Source organism: Zymoseptoria tritici, chromosome 18 (assembly GCF_000219625.1).
Source record: "Zymoseptoria tritici IPO323 chromosome 18, whole genome shotgun sequence".
Taxonomy (NCBI): domain Eukaryota; kingdom Fungi; phylum Ascomycota; class Dothideomycetes; order Mycosphaerellales; family Mycosphaerellaceae; genus Zymoseptoria; species Zymoseptoria tritici.
Window position 1 is genome coordinate 558,267 of NC_018201.1, and position 15,432 is coordinate 573,698.

Sequence of the window (15,432 nt, forward strand, 5' to 3'; positions counted from 1 at the left end):
GGAACTTCTTATACTAGAGTTACTCTCCGTATTCTTAGAATCTTTGAAATTAGCTATATACGCGAGATACGAGAGGTAAAAGCAGAAAGCTATAATTCTTAGAAGTTTCCGTTTTGCTTTTAGGCGGAGGCCGCCTATCCCGGCATTAGGCGGAAAATCCGCCCAGCGGCAAGGTAGGCTAGAAATCCACCTATCCCGGCATTAGGCGAGAAATCCGCCCAGCGCTAAGGTAGGCTAGAAATCCGCCCATCCCGGCATTAGGCGAGAAATCCGCCCACACCCGTAATCCGTAGCCGGCCTACCCTAGCATCGTCTATATCGTAAGAAGGGTAGACTTCAGCTATAGCTCCGGAAAGCGATACAATCCGCGTTTAGGCAGAGGAGGTAGAGCAGTTCGCAGTACAGGCTATAGAGGCAATCCTAGCAGAGGAGACGGCGAGGTTATAGTAGAGAGGGAGGAGTCTTAGCGGGAAGTTCAGCAGTACGCCAATTAGTCCTAGCGACCGGACACAGACCCTCCTTGGTTAATTAACTAAGGCGTAGGGCTTAGAGTTTGCGGTCGACCAATTAGAGGAGCCGGACGGGTCTAGAGCAGGGCTCTTTTGACAACTCGCTAGACCTCGTCTCCTTCGCGCTTCCTCTTAACTATCGAAAATCCTTCTTAAGGGTCTGCCGACTAGTCGGGGCGAACAGACGAATTCGAGGCTCGTCGTATACTTTTAGAACCTAACTTCTTAACCTTACGACGGGTTCTTTCGAAACTAATACAAGCTCCGAGTGCAGGTTATAATAAGAAGAATTGTCTGTTTTCAATCTTCGATATCGTATATATTAGATCTTCATTCGCCTACTAGCAGATTTGGATTACACGAAATCTACGTCGGAGTCTAGGAGATAGAGGAGTTCGGAGCGGAGGAGACAGCGAGGTCGTAGCAGAGAGGGAGGAGTCCGGGTAGGAAAGTTCAGGAGTGCGCTTCTATGTCTACGTAACCGGGCACGGACCCACCTTGGTTAATTAACCAAGACGTAGGGCTCAGAGTTTGCGGCCAGCTAATAGGCAGGGGAGGACGCAGCGGCCCTCCTATCGCGGCCGATTCGTCTACGCGACTAGACATAGACCCACCTTGGTTAATTAACTAAGACGTAGGGCTCAGAGTTTGCGGTCGACGAATCAGAGGAGCCGGACAGGTCTAGATCAAATCTATACTTAGATAACTCGCTAGACCTTATCTCCTCTACGCTTCCTCTTTACTATCCTCTTCCGCGGCAGTACTATGTCTTACTCGGGTGTTGTTAGTTGTAGTCGAAACCCGAAAATCCTTCGTAAAGGGTCTGCCGGCAAGCAGTGAGCTTGTTATATTGTATCCTTGTTATATTGTATTATATTGTGGTGTATACAGCTGTCGTAGATCCTTACCTTAAGGCTAGTATATTGTATTGTCGTGCTATACGGCTAGATACAATACAGCTGTATCCAGTAATAGTAAGCATAGTTTTAAGGGCTATGTTTATAGTAGTATATTCGGAGGTAGTGTTTTCAGAGGTGTATTCGGAGTCTACGCCGGTGTTGTTATACTATATAAACAGAGTCTGCACCTAAGAAGTTAGCCATTAATCCACCGCTCTTGTGACTATTATAACAATACTATTGCTATTAACATAGCCTTATCTTTAGCCTTAACACCCTCGACAGCAGGCTGGTAACTGCTACTACGTAAGGATCGTACCTCCGACTATGTTACGCTCTATAAGAGCAGCGCTGTATTCGACAAGGCCCTTCAGCCGGACTCCTTTAAGATTAAGGGCACTGAATACACTCGTTGTGCGAACGCACACTACTATTCGACGCTATTGCTTGGTGGATAGCTCGTCGCCGTCAGTAGCTATGCCTCTTACGAATAGCACTCGACTGCCTTTTAGTCCCCCTCATAAGCGACAACCCTAAGCGCTCATCTAGCTCCGGTAGAGATATGATTAACTACCGCCGTTCACAGCTCTATGGCGACATTATCGAGGCTTATACGTTCCTTCGCAGTGCATATAGACCTCTAATTAAGACAACAAGAGCCGGAGCAACAACACTAGCATTTCACGACGACGAGGACATTAAGAAGTCTATAGATGGTCAGACAACAAGCTCATTTATAAGCGATACAACAGCCGGCTTCACAACCTTCTACACTACTTAAGGAGACTTACAAGCAACAGTAGTGGACGATAAGGTCTAAGAGTGTTGTATACAGTGGATATCTACTGTATGTTGCTAAGATACACGTTATATTGTATTGTCACCACCCTTATATACAATACAATCTAATATAACAAGCTTACTGCCGGCAAGTCGGGGCAGCAAGACGAATCCGACGCTCGTCGCATACTTGGAAAACCTTACTTCTGAACCTTGTAACGGTTTCTTTCGCAACAAAGACGGGCTCCAAGACCGGGCAATTACGAGAAGAACTGTCCATTAAAAATCTTCTATGTCGTATCTATAAGAGCTTGTTTTACCCTCGAGCAGACTCGGATTCAACGAAATCCGCGTCGAGGCGGACGAGACGAAGGAGTTCGCCGTACAGGAGATAGAGGCAATTACCGCGGAGGAGGTCGTAGAAGGGAGGGAGGAGTCCGGGTGGGACAGTTCAGCAGTGCGCTTCTGGGCCCACGTAACCGGGCACGGACCCACCTTGGTTAATTGACCAAGACGTGGGGCTCAGAGTTTGCGGTTGACGAATTAGAGGAGCCGGACAGGTCTAGATCGAATCTATACTTAGATAACTCGCTGGACCTCATCTCCTCCGCGCTTCCTCTTAACTATCCTCTTCCGCGGCAGTACTATGTCTTGCTCGGGTGTTGTTAGTTGTAGTCGAAACCCGAAAATCCTTCGTAAAGGGTCTGCCGGCAAGTCGGGGCAGCAAGACGAATCCGACGCTCGTCGCATACTTAGAAAACCTTACTTCTGAACCTTATAACAGTTTCTTTCGCAACAAAGACGGGCTCCGAGACCGGGCAATTACGAGAAGAACTGTCTATTAAAAATCTTCTATATCGTATCTATAAGAGCTTGTTTTACCCTCGAGCAGACTCGGATTCAACGAAATCCGCGTCGAGGCGGACGAGACGGAGGAGTTCGCTGTACAGGAGATAGAGGCAATTACCGCGGAGGAGGTCGTAGAAGGGAGGGAGGAGTCCGGGTAGGACAGTTCAGTAGTGCGCTTCTATGTCCACGTGACCGGGCACAGACCTACCTTAGTCAATTAACTAAGACGTAGGGCTTAGAGTTTGCGGTCGACGAATTAGAGGAGCCGGACCGGTCCGGATTAAATCTATACTTGGATAACTCGCTAGACCTCATCTCCTCCGCGCTTCTTCTTAACTATCCTGTCCCTCCGTAGCCCTTCCGCCTACGTCCTCGTCGTTCAGAAAGGTCGAAAACGACGAACCCTAGTCGACGTCGGTCACCGCATCGCTAGGCTGCGACAGGACACTCGGATTGTACGTCCGCGGCCCGCCGTCCTCGCTGCCCGAGAATTCAAACTGCTACGTTAGCGATAGCTTGCGATACCCGCGCATCTCGAGCCGTAGGTTCGCTACGTACAGTTTCGTAGCGGTTCGCGCGCGGTCGTAGTACCTCTACCTCTAGAGTCGCTCGGCTGTTAGCGCAATCTCAGGCCGCACTCGACAGATAAGATAGACCTAGGCGACAAAGACGGGAAGCGGGATGGTATGCTAGATGTAGGACAGATCCCTCCCGAGGTTGATAAGGAGTAGGGCGTTAAGGTTTAGAACCCTTACGAACCTCCTCTAGCGCCTCCCTACCTTAATCGCACGCTTAAAGGCGTTCTATTCCGTCCCTAGGCCCTCCTACACTACGTCCTCTTTCGTAAAGCCGGCGGGGAGTCTGTTAGTCCAGTCCGGACGCATCTCCCGGAAGAGGGCCCCCCTCGCGGAGGGCGTTTTGTCCGGAAGTACTATCGCCGTCGTCTACGACGATCCTCGCGGCGGGAGCTTCTTATAGAGGTCTAGCTAGTCCGCCAGGCGCACCGTCGCGCGGCGAAACTTAAAGTTCGACCGCCAGATCCCTACCTCGCAATCTACAGCCGTACGGTACTCCTAATATGCTGCGGCGACCACCTCCCGCCTCTCCTCCTACCTCTCGTCCTCGACGAACGCCGTCTCCCCCTCGTCCCTATCCCGCCGGCATAGGTCTCGACTCTCTTACAAAAAGCCTCGCTACTCGTCGATTACGGTCGTTCCTATAGTCCTACAAGCGATAGCGAGGTATTTCTCGAAGTGCTTCTAAAGACCTAGGTCGACCTCCCGTATTTTCTATAGGCTTTACGCGCTCACGTAATGGTCCTCGGCGCTACCGGCGTTGTCGGCGACGTCCTAAACAAAGTCATACTAGAGGCGGTAATCCGGGTAGGTAGGGGAAATGCCTCCCACTCCCTCTACACTAGACACGGCGCCCGCCGCCGCAGGATGCTAGCGGAGCTGTAGGAGGCCCTCCGCACATCGGGCCTTAGCGCCGGCTTTGGATAGTTAGCGGCGGACAGTATAGGGCGGAGGGTTTTAACGTACTACAGGGCGGCTAGGTTAGGGTATCTTCCTAAGAATCCGGCGTCCCTCCAGTACTTACAGGAGGATCTGGTCCTCCTCTATCGCTTCTAGGAGGGTCTGGTCTTTCCCTAGTGTTCTCCGGAACATCCGACGTCCCTCTAGTGCTTACAGGAGGATCTGGTCCTCCTCTATCGCTTCTAGGAGGGTCTGGTCTTTCCCTAGTGTTCTCTAGAACATCCGACGTCCCTCTAGTACTTCCGGGAGGATCTGGCCCTCCTCTATCGCCTCTAGGAGGGTCTGACCCTGCTCTATTGCTTCCAGGTAGGTCTAGCCCTCCTCTAGCGTTCTCGGGAGGATCTAACCCTTCTCTGTCGCTTCTAGGTAGGTCTGGCCCTCCTCTAGCGTTCTCTAGTCCGCTATTCCCCTTCGGATCCGCAGGGTCCTACTCTCTCGCTTCCGCCGCTGCTCCCGGTTCTCGACCTATTATCTTGTCTACAGTCTTACAGGAAATAGTCGATCTTAGGGTCCCCTTGCCAGACTTGCGCTTCTGTAGTAGTAGGTCCTTTAGTACCTTAAGCTACATCGGCCTCTACTTCGGATACCTTTTTGGGCGACAGAATAAGGAGGCGGCCCTTACCTTAGCGACTACGATCTCCTTAGGCTCCCTATTACCGTCGTCGCTACCGTTGTCGATAGCGTCTTCGTTAGCGTTGCTTTCTACTACCTACCGCGGCGAAATAGGCTTCCGACGCTTCTTTAACAGCTGCTCGTCTTCCGGCTCGTTTTCTTCCCCGTCGCTCTCCGCCGGCTAGTCTTCCTCCACCCCGTCTTCTATAGTAGGTTTAGAGTACTTCTCTCGATAAGGAGAGCGTCGAAGGGGTGACGTCGCTAGGCAGCTCCGTACGCGGTAGTCGTCCTGCTTTCGCTTTCTTCCCGACGTAGGAGCTGTCTCCTCACTACCCGCTCTGCCTAGTACCGGCTGCGTAGAGGAGGGATACTCCGTATACGCCGGCGGAGGCGAGGAGGTCGCGCGTAGGCGTTGTTGTCCCTACCTTTCCGCTCCTACTACCGACGAGATCCGTCGGCAGGCCTTCTCTTCGAAATATCGCGACATGCGCTAGCGGACCTCCTTATTTACATAAGTCTCTATCTCTTTCTCTATATACGGCCTTAGTCGCTCCTTAGCCTAAGCCTCGGAGACGGCAAACAGTTCCCGAAGGCGTTGGGATCCTCGAGAGAGACAGTAGACCTCGCAGCGGTCCTAGGCCTTGTTAGCGCGAACGATGACGAAGTCATTTGCATCGCCGGCTCGCTATTCGGTCGCCCGGAAGAGCGCGTCCAGGATGTCCAAAGGAATTCGCACTACTCTATCTACTTCGTCGAGCATCGTTAGCAAGTAGGCAGTTAGGAAGGTTACGGGAGGAGGCGACTGCGATAGATAGGACTGCGGAGAATTCGATAAGGGAGGAGGCGATTACGGTAGATGCGACTACGCTACGAATGCGACAGATACGACCGCGGAGGATTTGAGGAGGAAGGAGGCGATTACACTAGATGCGACTACGCTACGATTGCGACAGATGCGACTACGGAGGATTTAAGGAGGAAGGAGGCAATCGCGCTAGATGCGACTGCGCTACAATTGCGACAGATGTAACTACGAAGGATTCGAGGAGGGAGGAGGCAATTGCGCTAGATGCGACTGCGCTACAATTGCGATAACAAAGGCTCTTCGGAGGATCGGGTTAATTAAGGCGGCTATAATGCGAGAGAAGAGGTAAGGAGGAAGAAGGCTATAGGGAGGAGAATTGCGATTCAGTTTGTAACTCGTCAGAAACAGAATAGTTACGGAGAAGAGAACTCCGAGGAGGAAGATTACGAAGAGGAGGAGAGAGTGTACGGTATAGGCAACGACAGCGTAAACTCGTAGGGATCATCCCTCTCCGCTAGGTTCGGCAGAAACCCTAAGCTAGGCCTAGGGTAGGGTAACAAAGCCTAACCGGACACGGTTCCTAGAGGTGCCTTAGTTCTCTTAGGCACGGATAACCCTCCGTGCTGTCCAGCCCTCTACTTCGAAAGCTACGCCCCTAGCGGCGAGAACCGCCATAGAGAACTATCCGCGAGAGCAAGGACTTTTAAGCCGCCCTCTCCGAGTATACAAAAGAGCAAGGGACGCCAAACCCCGAATACGAGAGGCCTAGGCCTAGCGCGATGCTGTAGCCGGACAAGGAACAATCGAGGAGGACCTTAAGCGTTCGTAACAACACTTAAGCGAAGACTCGGGTTATATGCCACCGCCCTTAAGTAGGCGTGCGTAAGTAATCTCGAATATAATCCGTCTTACTTCTACTGTTTGAATTTGACAGCGCTAATATATGCTATTCGCGATAGCGGCTATTATGGGCATTAAGGTGTAGGCGCGGTCAAAAGTTAATAGCTGGAACATCCTTAGTCGCACTTCAAAGCTTCTAGACCACACTTCATTAACTACCTTACGAAGTAACGTTTTACCGGCAAGTTGCGCGCATTCCTTTTTACCTCTACGGATATTCGTTTTGCAGATATCTTGGTCTACTATTTCTTCTTTACTTCGGCAGATTATTACACTACGTGTACGGCTTGTAAGGTAAATAGTTAGTACATTCACTCTTAGACTTTACTTGCAGCTCTAGCACTCGCATTATGCGATTTAGCACACTTACCGCGGACGGACTGCTTCGAGCAACGAAAAGAACATAGCGCCTTTATAGCGAGATAGCAGCATTCTCAACCCTATTACTACCTCGTATACGACGGCATTAAGTAGCACGGCAACTATAAAGAGACGGATTAGCAGCGACACGATTGTTATTCAGGATGACGAGGACAACATTATAGTAGGACCTACTTCGAGGCCTTCTAAGAAGCCGCGGCTTTAGAATAGACAATTGCAGATAGACATTTTGCGCGCTAGAGCTTCCCTAAGCAATACGATTGTAATTAGTCCTACGGCTTCTAAGTAGGACCGAGGCGAGTCGAAACAACAAGAAGAAGATAGAGTGCAGAGAGCGGTTCAGTATAAGATAGAATTAGGCGAGGAGCAGACGAGCTAAACAGTCGGAGATCGGGAAGTTAAGGACTAGGGCCTACTACGCACGCCTAGACAACGAAGGCTTAGGACTACACTTACTCCTCCAGCGACCGAAACAGAACTAGGGGACGAGCCTACTACTAGAGCAGAGCCTAGGGCCACAGCTCGTTCCGGGAAACGACGGCAGCTTCGCTACTTAAGCTACATCTCTATTACAGGACCAGCATTTCCGAGAAGCGCTTACTACGGATACAAACCTCCTTTGCAACCTATAAACGAGGTCGAAGCAAGCCTAGACTTAAGTGTAGGCTTCTTCGCAGCTACGAAGTCTACTAGTACCGAAACTCCGGAATGTACTACTTTTAAACTCGATTAATTCTTAGTATATATAGCGGACAGACGACGCGCATCGGACCTCGTCACTCTTAAGAAACTGCGGCAATTAAACTATGCAGAGTTCTATTTCGATAGCATTCTGTCGGCAGGCAACGAAAAGCGCTACGTACAGGGCGTGTAGTTCGAGATCTTAGCTATTAGTAGGTACGGCGACCTAGACTTCACAGATTTTGCCGGTAGCATCTACATTTAATCGAAGCTGCAGTCGAAAGCGTCCGCTCTGTTTAGTTATTAGTACGAGCTGGGAACGCCTGCACCGGAATATCGTCGATTCTACGAGCTGTTCCTTTAGCTAGCACGGTTCGGGAAGCACTTCGTCGACTACCTCCTCAGCAACTAGCAGGTCACCCTACCTTATATATAACTCGGGTATACCCGGTAAAGACAAAGGTTTTTCGACGGTTAACCCGAGGTTCCGTCTAGGAGTATAGACGGGTACCTAAACCTCGGGTTAGCCGAAATCCGAGACCGGGAATCGACTCTACGGGGTCGATTTAGTCTAGAAGTACTCTACTACTATATATCGAAGATACTTCTACTAGTAAATAATCTAGAAGGAAAGAGTCGGAGATAAGGTAGAGTTAAGAGTAGGGTAAACCTACTACCTATACTATATACTCGGGTTAACCGAAAGCTAGGGGTTAGAAAGGGTTCTACGGGTATAGAGTAGTCTATAAATAATCTATTACGGTCTCTAGGTAAAGATAAGATCTTAGACTATAGAGTATAAGAGGTATAAGTAAGAACAAGAGAGATATCCTTAGGTACCTTAGCTAGAGTAAACAACGTCTTAGACCCCTCTACCTAGTAATAGTAAGGGTTCCTAGGGTTTACTTTAGTTTAAAAGTACCCTACTATAGTATCTTTTAGTAGGTCTTGGCTTATAATATATACGGCAAAAGGTAAAGGGAAGCGCGGGTCTATTACTCGTCTATACCTCGATAAGACGTCTATACTACGGGAGCACCTCGATTTTATCGTAGGAATCGATTCTACGGGTACGAATTACTCTAGAAACAATCTACTTAAGTCTCTCTTAGTCGGTCTTGTCCTATAATATATACGGTAAAAGGTATAATGAAGTATAGGTCTATTACTCGTCTGTACCTCGATAAGACGTCTATACTACGGGAGCACCTCGATTTTATCGTAGGAATCGATTCTACGGGCACGAATTACTCTAGAAACAATCTACTATAGTATCTCTTAGTCGGTCTTGTCCTATAATATATATAGTAAAAGGTATAAGGAAGTGCGAGTCTATTACTCGTCTATACCTCGATAAGACGTCTATACTACGGGAGCACCTCGATTTTATTGTAGGAATCGATTCTACGGGCACGAATTACTCTAGAAACAATCTACTATAGTATCTCTTAGTCGGTCTTGTCCTATAATATATATAGTAAAAGGTATAAGGAAGTGCGAGTCTATTACTCGTCTACACCTCGATAAGACGTCTATACTACGGGAGCACCTCGATTTTATTGTAGGACTCGATTCTACGGGTACGAATTACTATAGAAGTAACCTACTATAGTATCTCTTAGTTCGTCTTGTCTTATAATATATACGGCAAAAGGTAAAGGGAAGCGCGAATAGGTTACTCTTCTATACCTCGATAAGACGTCTAGACTATAGCTATACCTACATCTACTAAAGTAAATCGATAGGAGGGGTTAAAAGAGGTCTAGAAGAACCTTAGTACGGTCTCTCTTAGGGTATCTTAGAATATTATACTATAGTAAAAGGTCGTATACTAGATACCGTTACTCGTATAACTCTTATATTCTATTACTTATCCCTACAACTTTAGGGAGGCGTTTAAAAAGCCTTAGAACTTATAAACTATATAAAACTAGTCCCTAAGACTCGTAGGAGTAGGGTTTATAAGGTAGGATAGCTAAATATCTACTTCGGACCCGAGGTAAAATCCGGGTATTAACTTCGGAAATTTATTACGGAACCGTTTTAAGAGCCTTTAAGCTGAAATTTGGATATAATATAGACTTAATACTCTACTTTTTGAAACAAAATCTAAAGTGTACTATAAAAGTCTAATCGCAGTAAGAATCCAGCCTCCTAATCCCTGTCATTATCGGGGACAACCCTTACCTTTTAATACTATCTAGCGGTATATAGGTAGTGTTAGGGCTTAGGATTACGTCTTTAGGACTAAATTATAATATAAATAAGTATAGTAGTGTAACAGGTTGCTTACGTAACTTATAATTAGCTAGAAGTCTTAGCTCGGGTAAACCGGATAAAACCGCTTACTACTATAGAAGTAGGGTAGGTATTAGGGTATACCTAATGAAATCTTACGCGTTAGGGTTAAATATAACCCTAATAAACATATTTTTACTAACATCCCTAGTAGGCTATACGTAGAGCGAGATACGTTCCCTCTACGCGCCCTCTCTCTGTTTTAGAGCTTTCTTAGCTAGGATAGCTATAGCTAGACCCTACCTTGATGTCCGCTACGTACGCATATACGTAGCGCTTACTCTCCTTCTCTTTCTCTTCCTTTCTTCTACAACAACACAGCCAAAATGCTACTCAGGTAAGAAGACTTCTTCTACTACTCTTTCTTTACTAATAGTACTAGGAGCCCAAGAACACAGACCGAGCCTACAAAGGCCTACAAGGAGTGGTCTACGGTAGACCCGAGCAAGATCCTAATCCCGATATGCCTTGTACACAACAAAGAACAAGAAGAACAGAACAAGAAGAAAACAGAAGAGCTAAATGCTCTTCTAGGTAGGTCTACTACCTAGACCTGTTCTACTATATAAACTAACATATATAATAGAGTCTACGACTGCTCGCATCGCACAGATCGAACAAGAGAAGAGAGAGCAAGAGGAAGCCAGCCGTAAGAAGATAGAGGAGCTAGAAGCTTCTCTAGGTAGGTCTACTCTCTAGACCTATTCTACTTAATAAACTAATATATATTATAGCTTACGCACACGAAACAGTCTTCTACGCGCAGCAAGAGACCGCGGCCCTTTACTACCAGATGAGTAAGCCTCCCCTATCTTATAATATACTTATATCTTTACTAATACTTTTATAGAGACGTTGGAAGAACAGGTGCCTAAGGCCCCTTTCAAACAGGGAGCAGAGGATCCAATGCTCTCTATCGAGTACCCGATCGACGAATTCGTAGAGCCTATGGATCTAGAGTAGATATACTAGTAGATCTAAGGGTAGAGATTGAAATTTAAGGCGTTAGGGTGAAACTTTCCTTCTAGACGGCCTATCTTAGGCTCTATCCTCTACTATAGTATCTTTTAGTTATCTAGAACTCTTTATTAGTATATTAACTCGTTTACTTTTTAATCTTATACCTATAGCCCGGCTCTACGTCTTATTATAATATCCGGAAGTTATAGGTATTAAAACCGAAACGAGGGAAGCCTCCTACCGGTTCTACCTTATACTAGCTCTTATCTACTCTCCTATATACTAAGGTTATCTAGACTATTAAGTAACCCTAGATTAATAAGGTAGTACCTAGTATATTAAAGCTCTAGTACCTCTAGACGTTAGAGTTATATACGGTAGAGAGACTAAGTATCTATTAACTTCCTTAGATAATAGCTTATTAATTACCTCGACCGATAGCTCGTTTATATATATTATACTAAGATATATATACTATCTATCTATGCTACTACTACTTCTAGGCTTATAACTATTAGAACAAATAAGTAGATAAAGCGATATAAAGCTAAGTAATCTATCTACGAAGGGGAGTCGAGGCCCTTATATCCCTATTATATATATAGATAGAATAGCCCGTAATATACTACGTAGGGTGCCCTATTTCGTTTCTAGGGTTCGAGCTATATCTAGTAGGTCCTAGGTCTCCCGATATAGTCCCCCTATCTCTTAATATAGTCCTTATATCTCCCCTAATAGCGTATATAGCGCTAGTCGGATAACTATCTTTAACCTAGATACCTTATTACCTTAGTATTCTCTTAGACCGATAGAGTAAGTAGATAGAAAAGTTTAGCCTAGTTTAGTACCTATCCTCTTTCTCCTCGATATACTATTTCTTCCTTTATACTATATCTATTAAGACTCTCGATATTAGGGTATCCTCGTAGTACTTTAACTTAGCCTCTCGATCTCCTACTTATAGCGTAGCTCGGGTCGACGAAGTCGACCCGAGCGGAGCTATAAGGCGATTTTTCGCGAAGCGACGAGTCGTTCGAGAGGGCTTTAGGGAATTTTCTATAAGCCCTTAAGGCTTATAGATTAAGGAAAAATTAAGAGACGTCGAAAAAGTACTCTCTTTAGGAAGCTAAAATTATTTTAAGATAATCGGTATTCTAGATATAATTTTCTAGAGCTTACTATAATTTAGAATCCTTAGCTAGTATTTTTATTAGAATTAGAATACTTAAAGAAAGAAGAGAAAAATAGAACGAGGGCTAGAAAAAAAGATTAGAGCTTAGAAAAATTAAGAGTAGATATCTACATAAATAGCCTCTTTTAGGACTTTATAGTTAATATATAGGGTTATTAGAATAAATAGTAGCCTTCTTAAATACTATATAGAGTTAAAGGGGCGTTAAAAGTATATAAACTACTTATATAATACTAAGAAAATATTAGAAGATCCCTAAGAGTAAGCTACTACTATTTTTATATTTACTATAAGAATTACTAGAGACTAGCGACTATTTTTCCTAGGCTATATAGATACTAAGAAGGGTTAGAAAAAGAGTAGATAGGTAATAGAAATTCTATAGAGCCTAGAAAAAATCGATCGGTAATATTAGAAGAGATTAGTATTAATAGATTTCTTTAGAGCTTAGGAGATTTACTAAGGACTAGCTACTATTTTTCTAAGATTATACTAATAGTAAGGAAGCTATAAAAAATAACAGTTAGGTAGTAGGAATTCTAAAAAGCCTATAAGAAATTAGTAAAAAATTTAGATAGGACCTAGATTTAAGCAAATTCTCTAGAGCTTATTAGATTTACTAAGGACTAGCTATTATTTTTCTAGGGCTATATAGATACTAAGGAAGCTAAAAAAAATAGTAGTTAGGGTATAGAAATTCTATCGAGCGTAAAATAAATTATCGAGTACTTCTTAGGGAGATAAGTTATAAGGAAATTATCTAGAGCCTATTAGATTTACTACGGACTAGTTATTATTTTTCTAGGGCTCTATAGATGCTAGAAAGGCTATAAAAAATAGCAGTTTAGTTATAAAAATTCTATAAAGCTTAAAAGAAAGTGTCGAGGAATTCTTAGTAAGATAAGTTATAGTTAAATTATCTAGAGCTTATTAGATTAACTATAGACTAGCTACTATTTGTTTAAGGCTATATAGATACTAAGAAAGCTATAGAAAATAATAGCCGGGTAATAGAAATTCTATAGAGCTTAAAAGAAATCGTTAAAGAATTATTAGGGAGATAAGTTATAAGTAAATTATCTAGAGCTTATTAGGTTTACTACGGACTACTTACCATTTCTCTAGGGCTATATAGATATAAAGAAAGCTATAGAAAATAGTAGCTAAGTAGGAGAGACTTTATAGAGCTTAAAAGAAATCGTTCAACAATTCTTAGGGAGATAAGTTATAAGCAAATTATCTAGAGCTTAGTAGATTTACTACGGACTAGCTACTATTTTCTTAAGGGTATATAAATACTAAGAAAGCTATAGAAAATAGTAGCCGGGTAATAGAAACTCTATAGAGCTTAAAAGAAATCGTTAAAGAATTATTAGGGAGATAAGTTATAAGTAAATTATCTAGAGCTTATTAGGTTTACTACGGACTACTTACTATTTCTCTAGGGCTATATAGATATAAAGAAAGCTATAGAAAATAGTAGCTAAGTAGGAGAGACTTTATAGAGCTTAAAAGAAATCGTTAAACAATTCTTAGGGAGATAAGTTGTAAGCAAATTATCTAGAGCTTAGTAGATTTACTACGGACTAGCTACTATTTTCTTAAGGGTATATAAATACTAAGAAAGCTATAGAAAATAGTAGCCGGGTAATAGAAACTCTATAGTGCCTAAAATAAATCGGCGAGAAATTCGGATATAGTCTAGAGTTAAGGAAATTCTTTATAGCTTATTAGATTTACTAAGGACTAGTTATTATTTTTCTAGGGCTATATTAATGCTAAGTAAGCTATTAAAAATAGTAGTTAGGGAATAGAACTTCTATAGAGCGCAAAAAAAATTCTTAAGTAACTCTTAGTAAGATAAGTTATAAGTAAATTATCTAGAGCTTATTAGACTTACTATAGACTAGTTACTATTTTTAAGAGGCTATATAGATACTAAGAAAGCTATAAAAAATAATCGCTAGGTAGTAGATACTCTATAGCGCCTAGAATAAATTAGTAAGTAGGTCTTAGGGTAGGTAGGGTAAAAGAAATTCTCTAGAGCTTTTTAGATTTATTAGGGACTAGCTATTAATTTTGTAGGGCTATATAGATACCTAATACTCTATTAAAAATAGTAGTTAGGTAATAGAAATTCTATAGAGCTTAAAATAAATTATTAAGAAATCTTTAGAGAGATAAGTTATAAATAAAGTATCTAGAGCTTATTAGATATACTATAGACTAGCTACTATTTTCCTAGCGTACCTAAATACTATTAAAACCTTAAAAATATAGGATAAGTCTAAGTATATTATAGCTAGCTTAAGGTTAATTACTCTAGTTCTAGGAATCTATATTATATATTCTCTTAAGCTATAGAGTTCCTAGTATTTATTATAAGGATATACTACTAAGAAAGCGTAAGGAAAGATAGTACTACTAACGAAGAAGTAAGAAATATATAGATCTTCTATATAAATATACCCTAAGCCTCTAGCTTTCTAATAATCCTATATCTTTTTCGGCCGTCCCCTCTTATTAGTCTTAACCTTCTTAGGCCTACCTCTACCCTTTTTAGCTATCGGAGGATTAGAAGATCCCTTATTATTATCGTTACTACTACTTCTATTACTAAACGAGCGCTTAGATCCTACTTATAGCGTAGCTCGGGTCGACGAAGTCGACCCGAGCGGAGCTATAAGGCGATTTTTCGCGAAGCGACGAGTCGTTCGAGAGGGCTTTAGGGAATTTTCTATAAGCCCTTAAGGCTTATAGATTAAGGAAAAATTAAGAGACGTCGAAAAAGTACTCTCTTTAGGAAGCTAAAATTATTTTAAGATAATCGGTATTCTAGATATAATTTTCTAGAGCTTACTATAATTTAGAATCCTTAGCTAGTATTTTTGGGTTTTAGGGTTTTAGGGTAGGGTTAGGGTTAGGGTTAGGGTTAGGGTTAGGGTTAGGGTTAGGGTTAGGGTTAGGGTTAGGGTTAGGGTTAGGGTTAGGGTTAGGGTTAGGGTTAGGGTTAGGGTTAGGGTTAGGGTTA

At 43.4% G+C, this 15,432-nt stretch overlaps 1 protein-coding gene across 1 annotated transcript; it reads left to right on the forward strand.

Moving 5' to 3' along the window:
• Positions 1-10,496: 10,496 nt before the first annotated feature.
• MYCGRDRAFT_97912 (uncharacterized protein) lies at positions 10,497-11,212 on the forward strand (the record flags this gene model as incomplete). The annotated part of the gene is made up of 5 exons (XM_003847061.1): positions 10,497-10,507; positions 10,626-10,783; positions 10,836-10,898; positions 10,984-11,046; positions 11,100-11,212. The coding sequence occupies 5 exons, from the start codon at positions 10,497-10,499 to the stop codon at positions 11,210-11,212; spliced, it is 408 nt and encodes a 135-aa protein (XP_003847109.1).
• Positions 11,213-15,432: the final 4,220 nt, after the last annotated feature.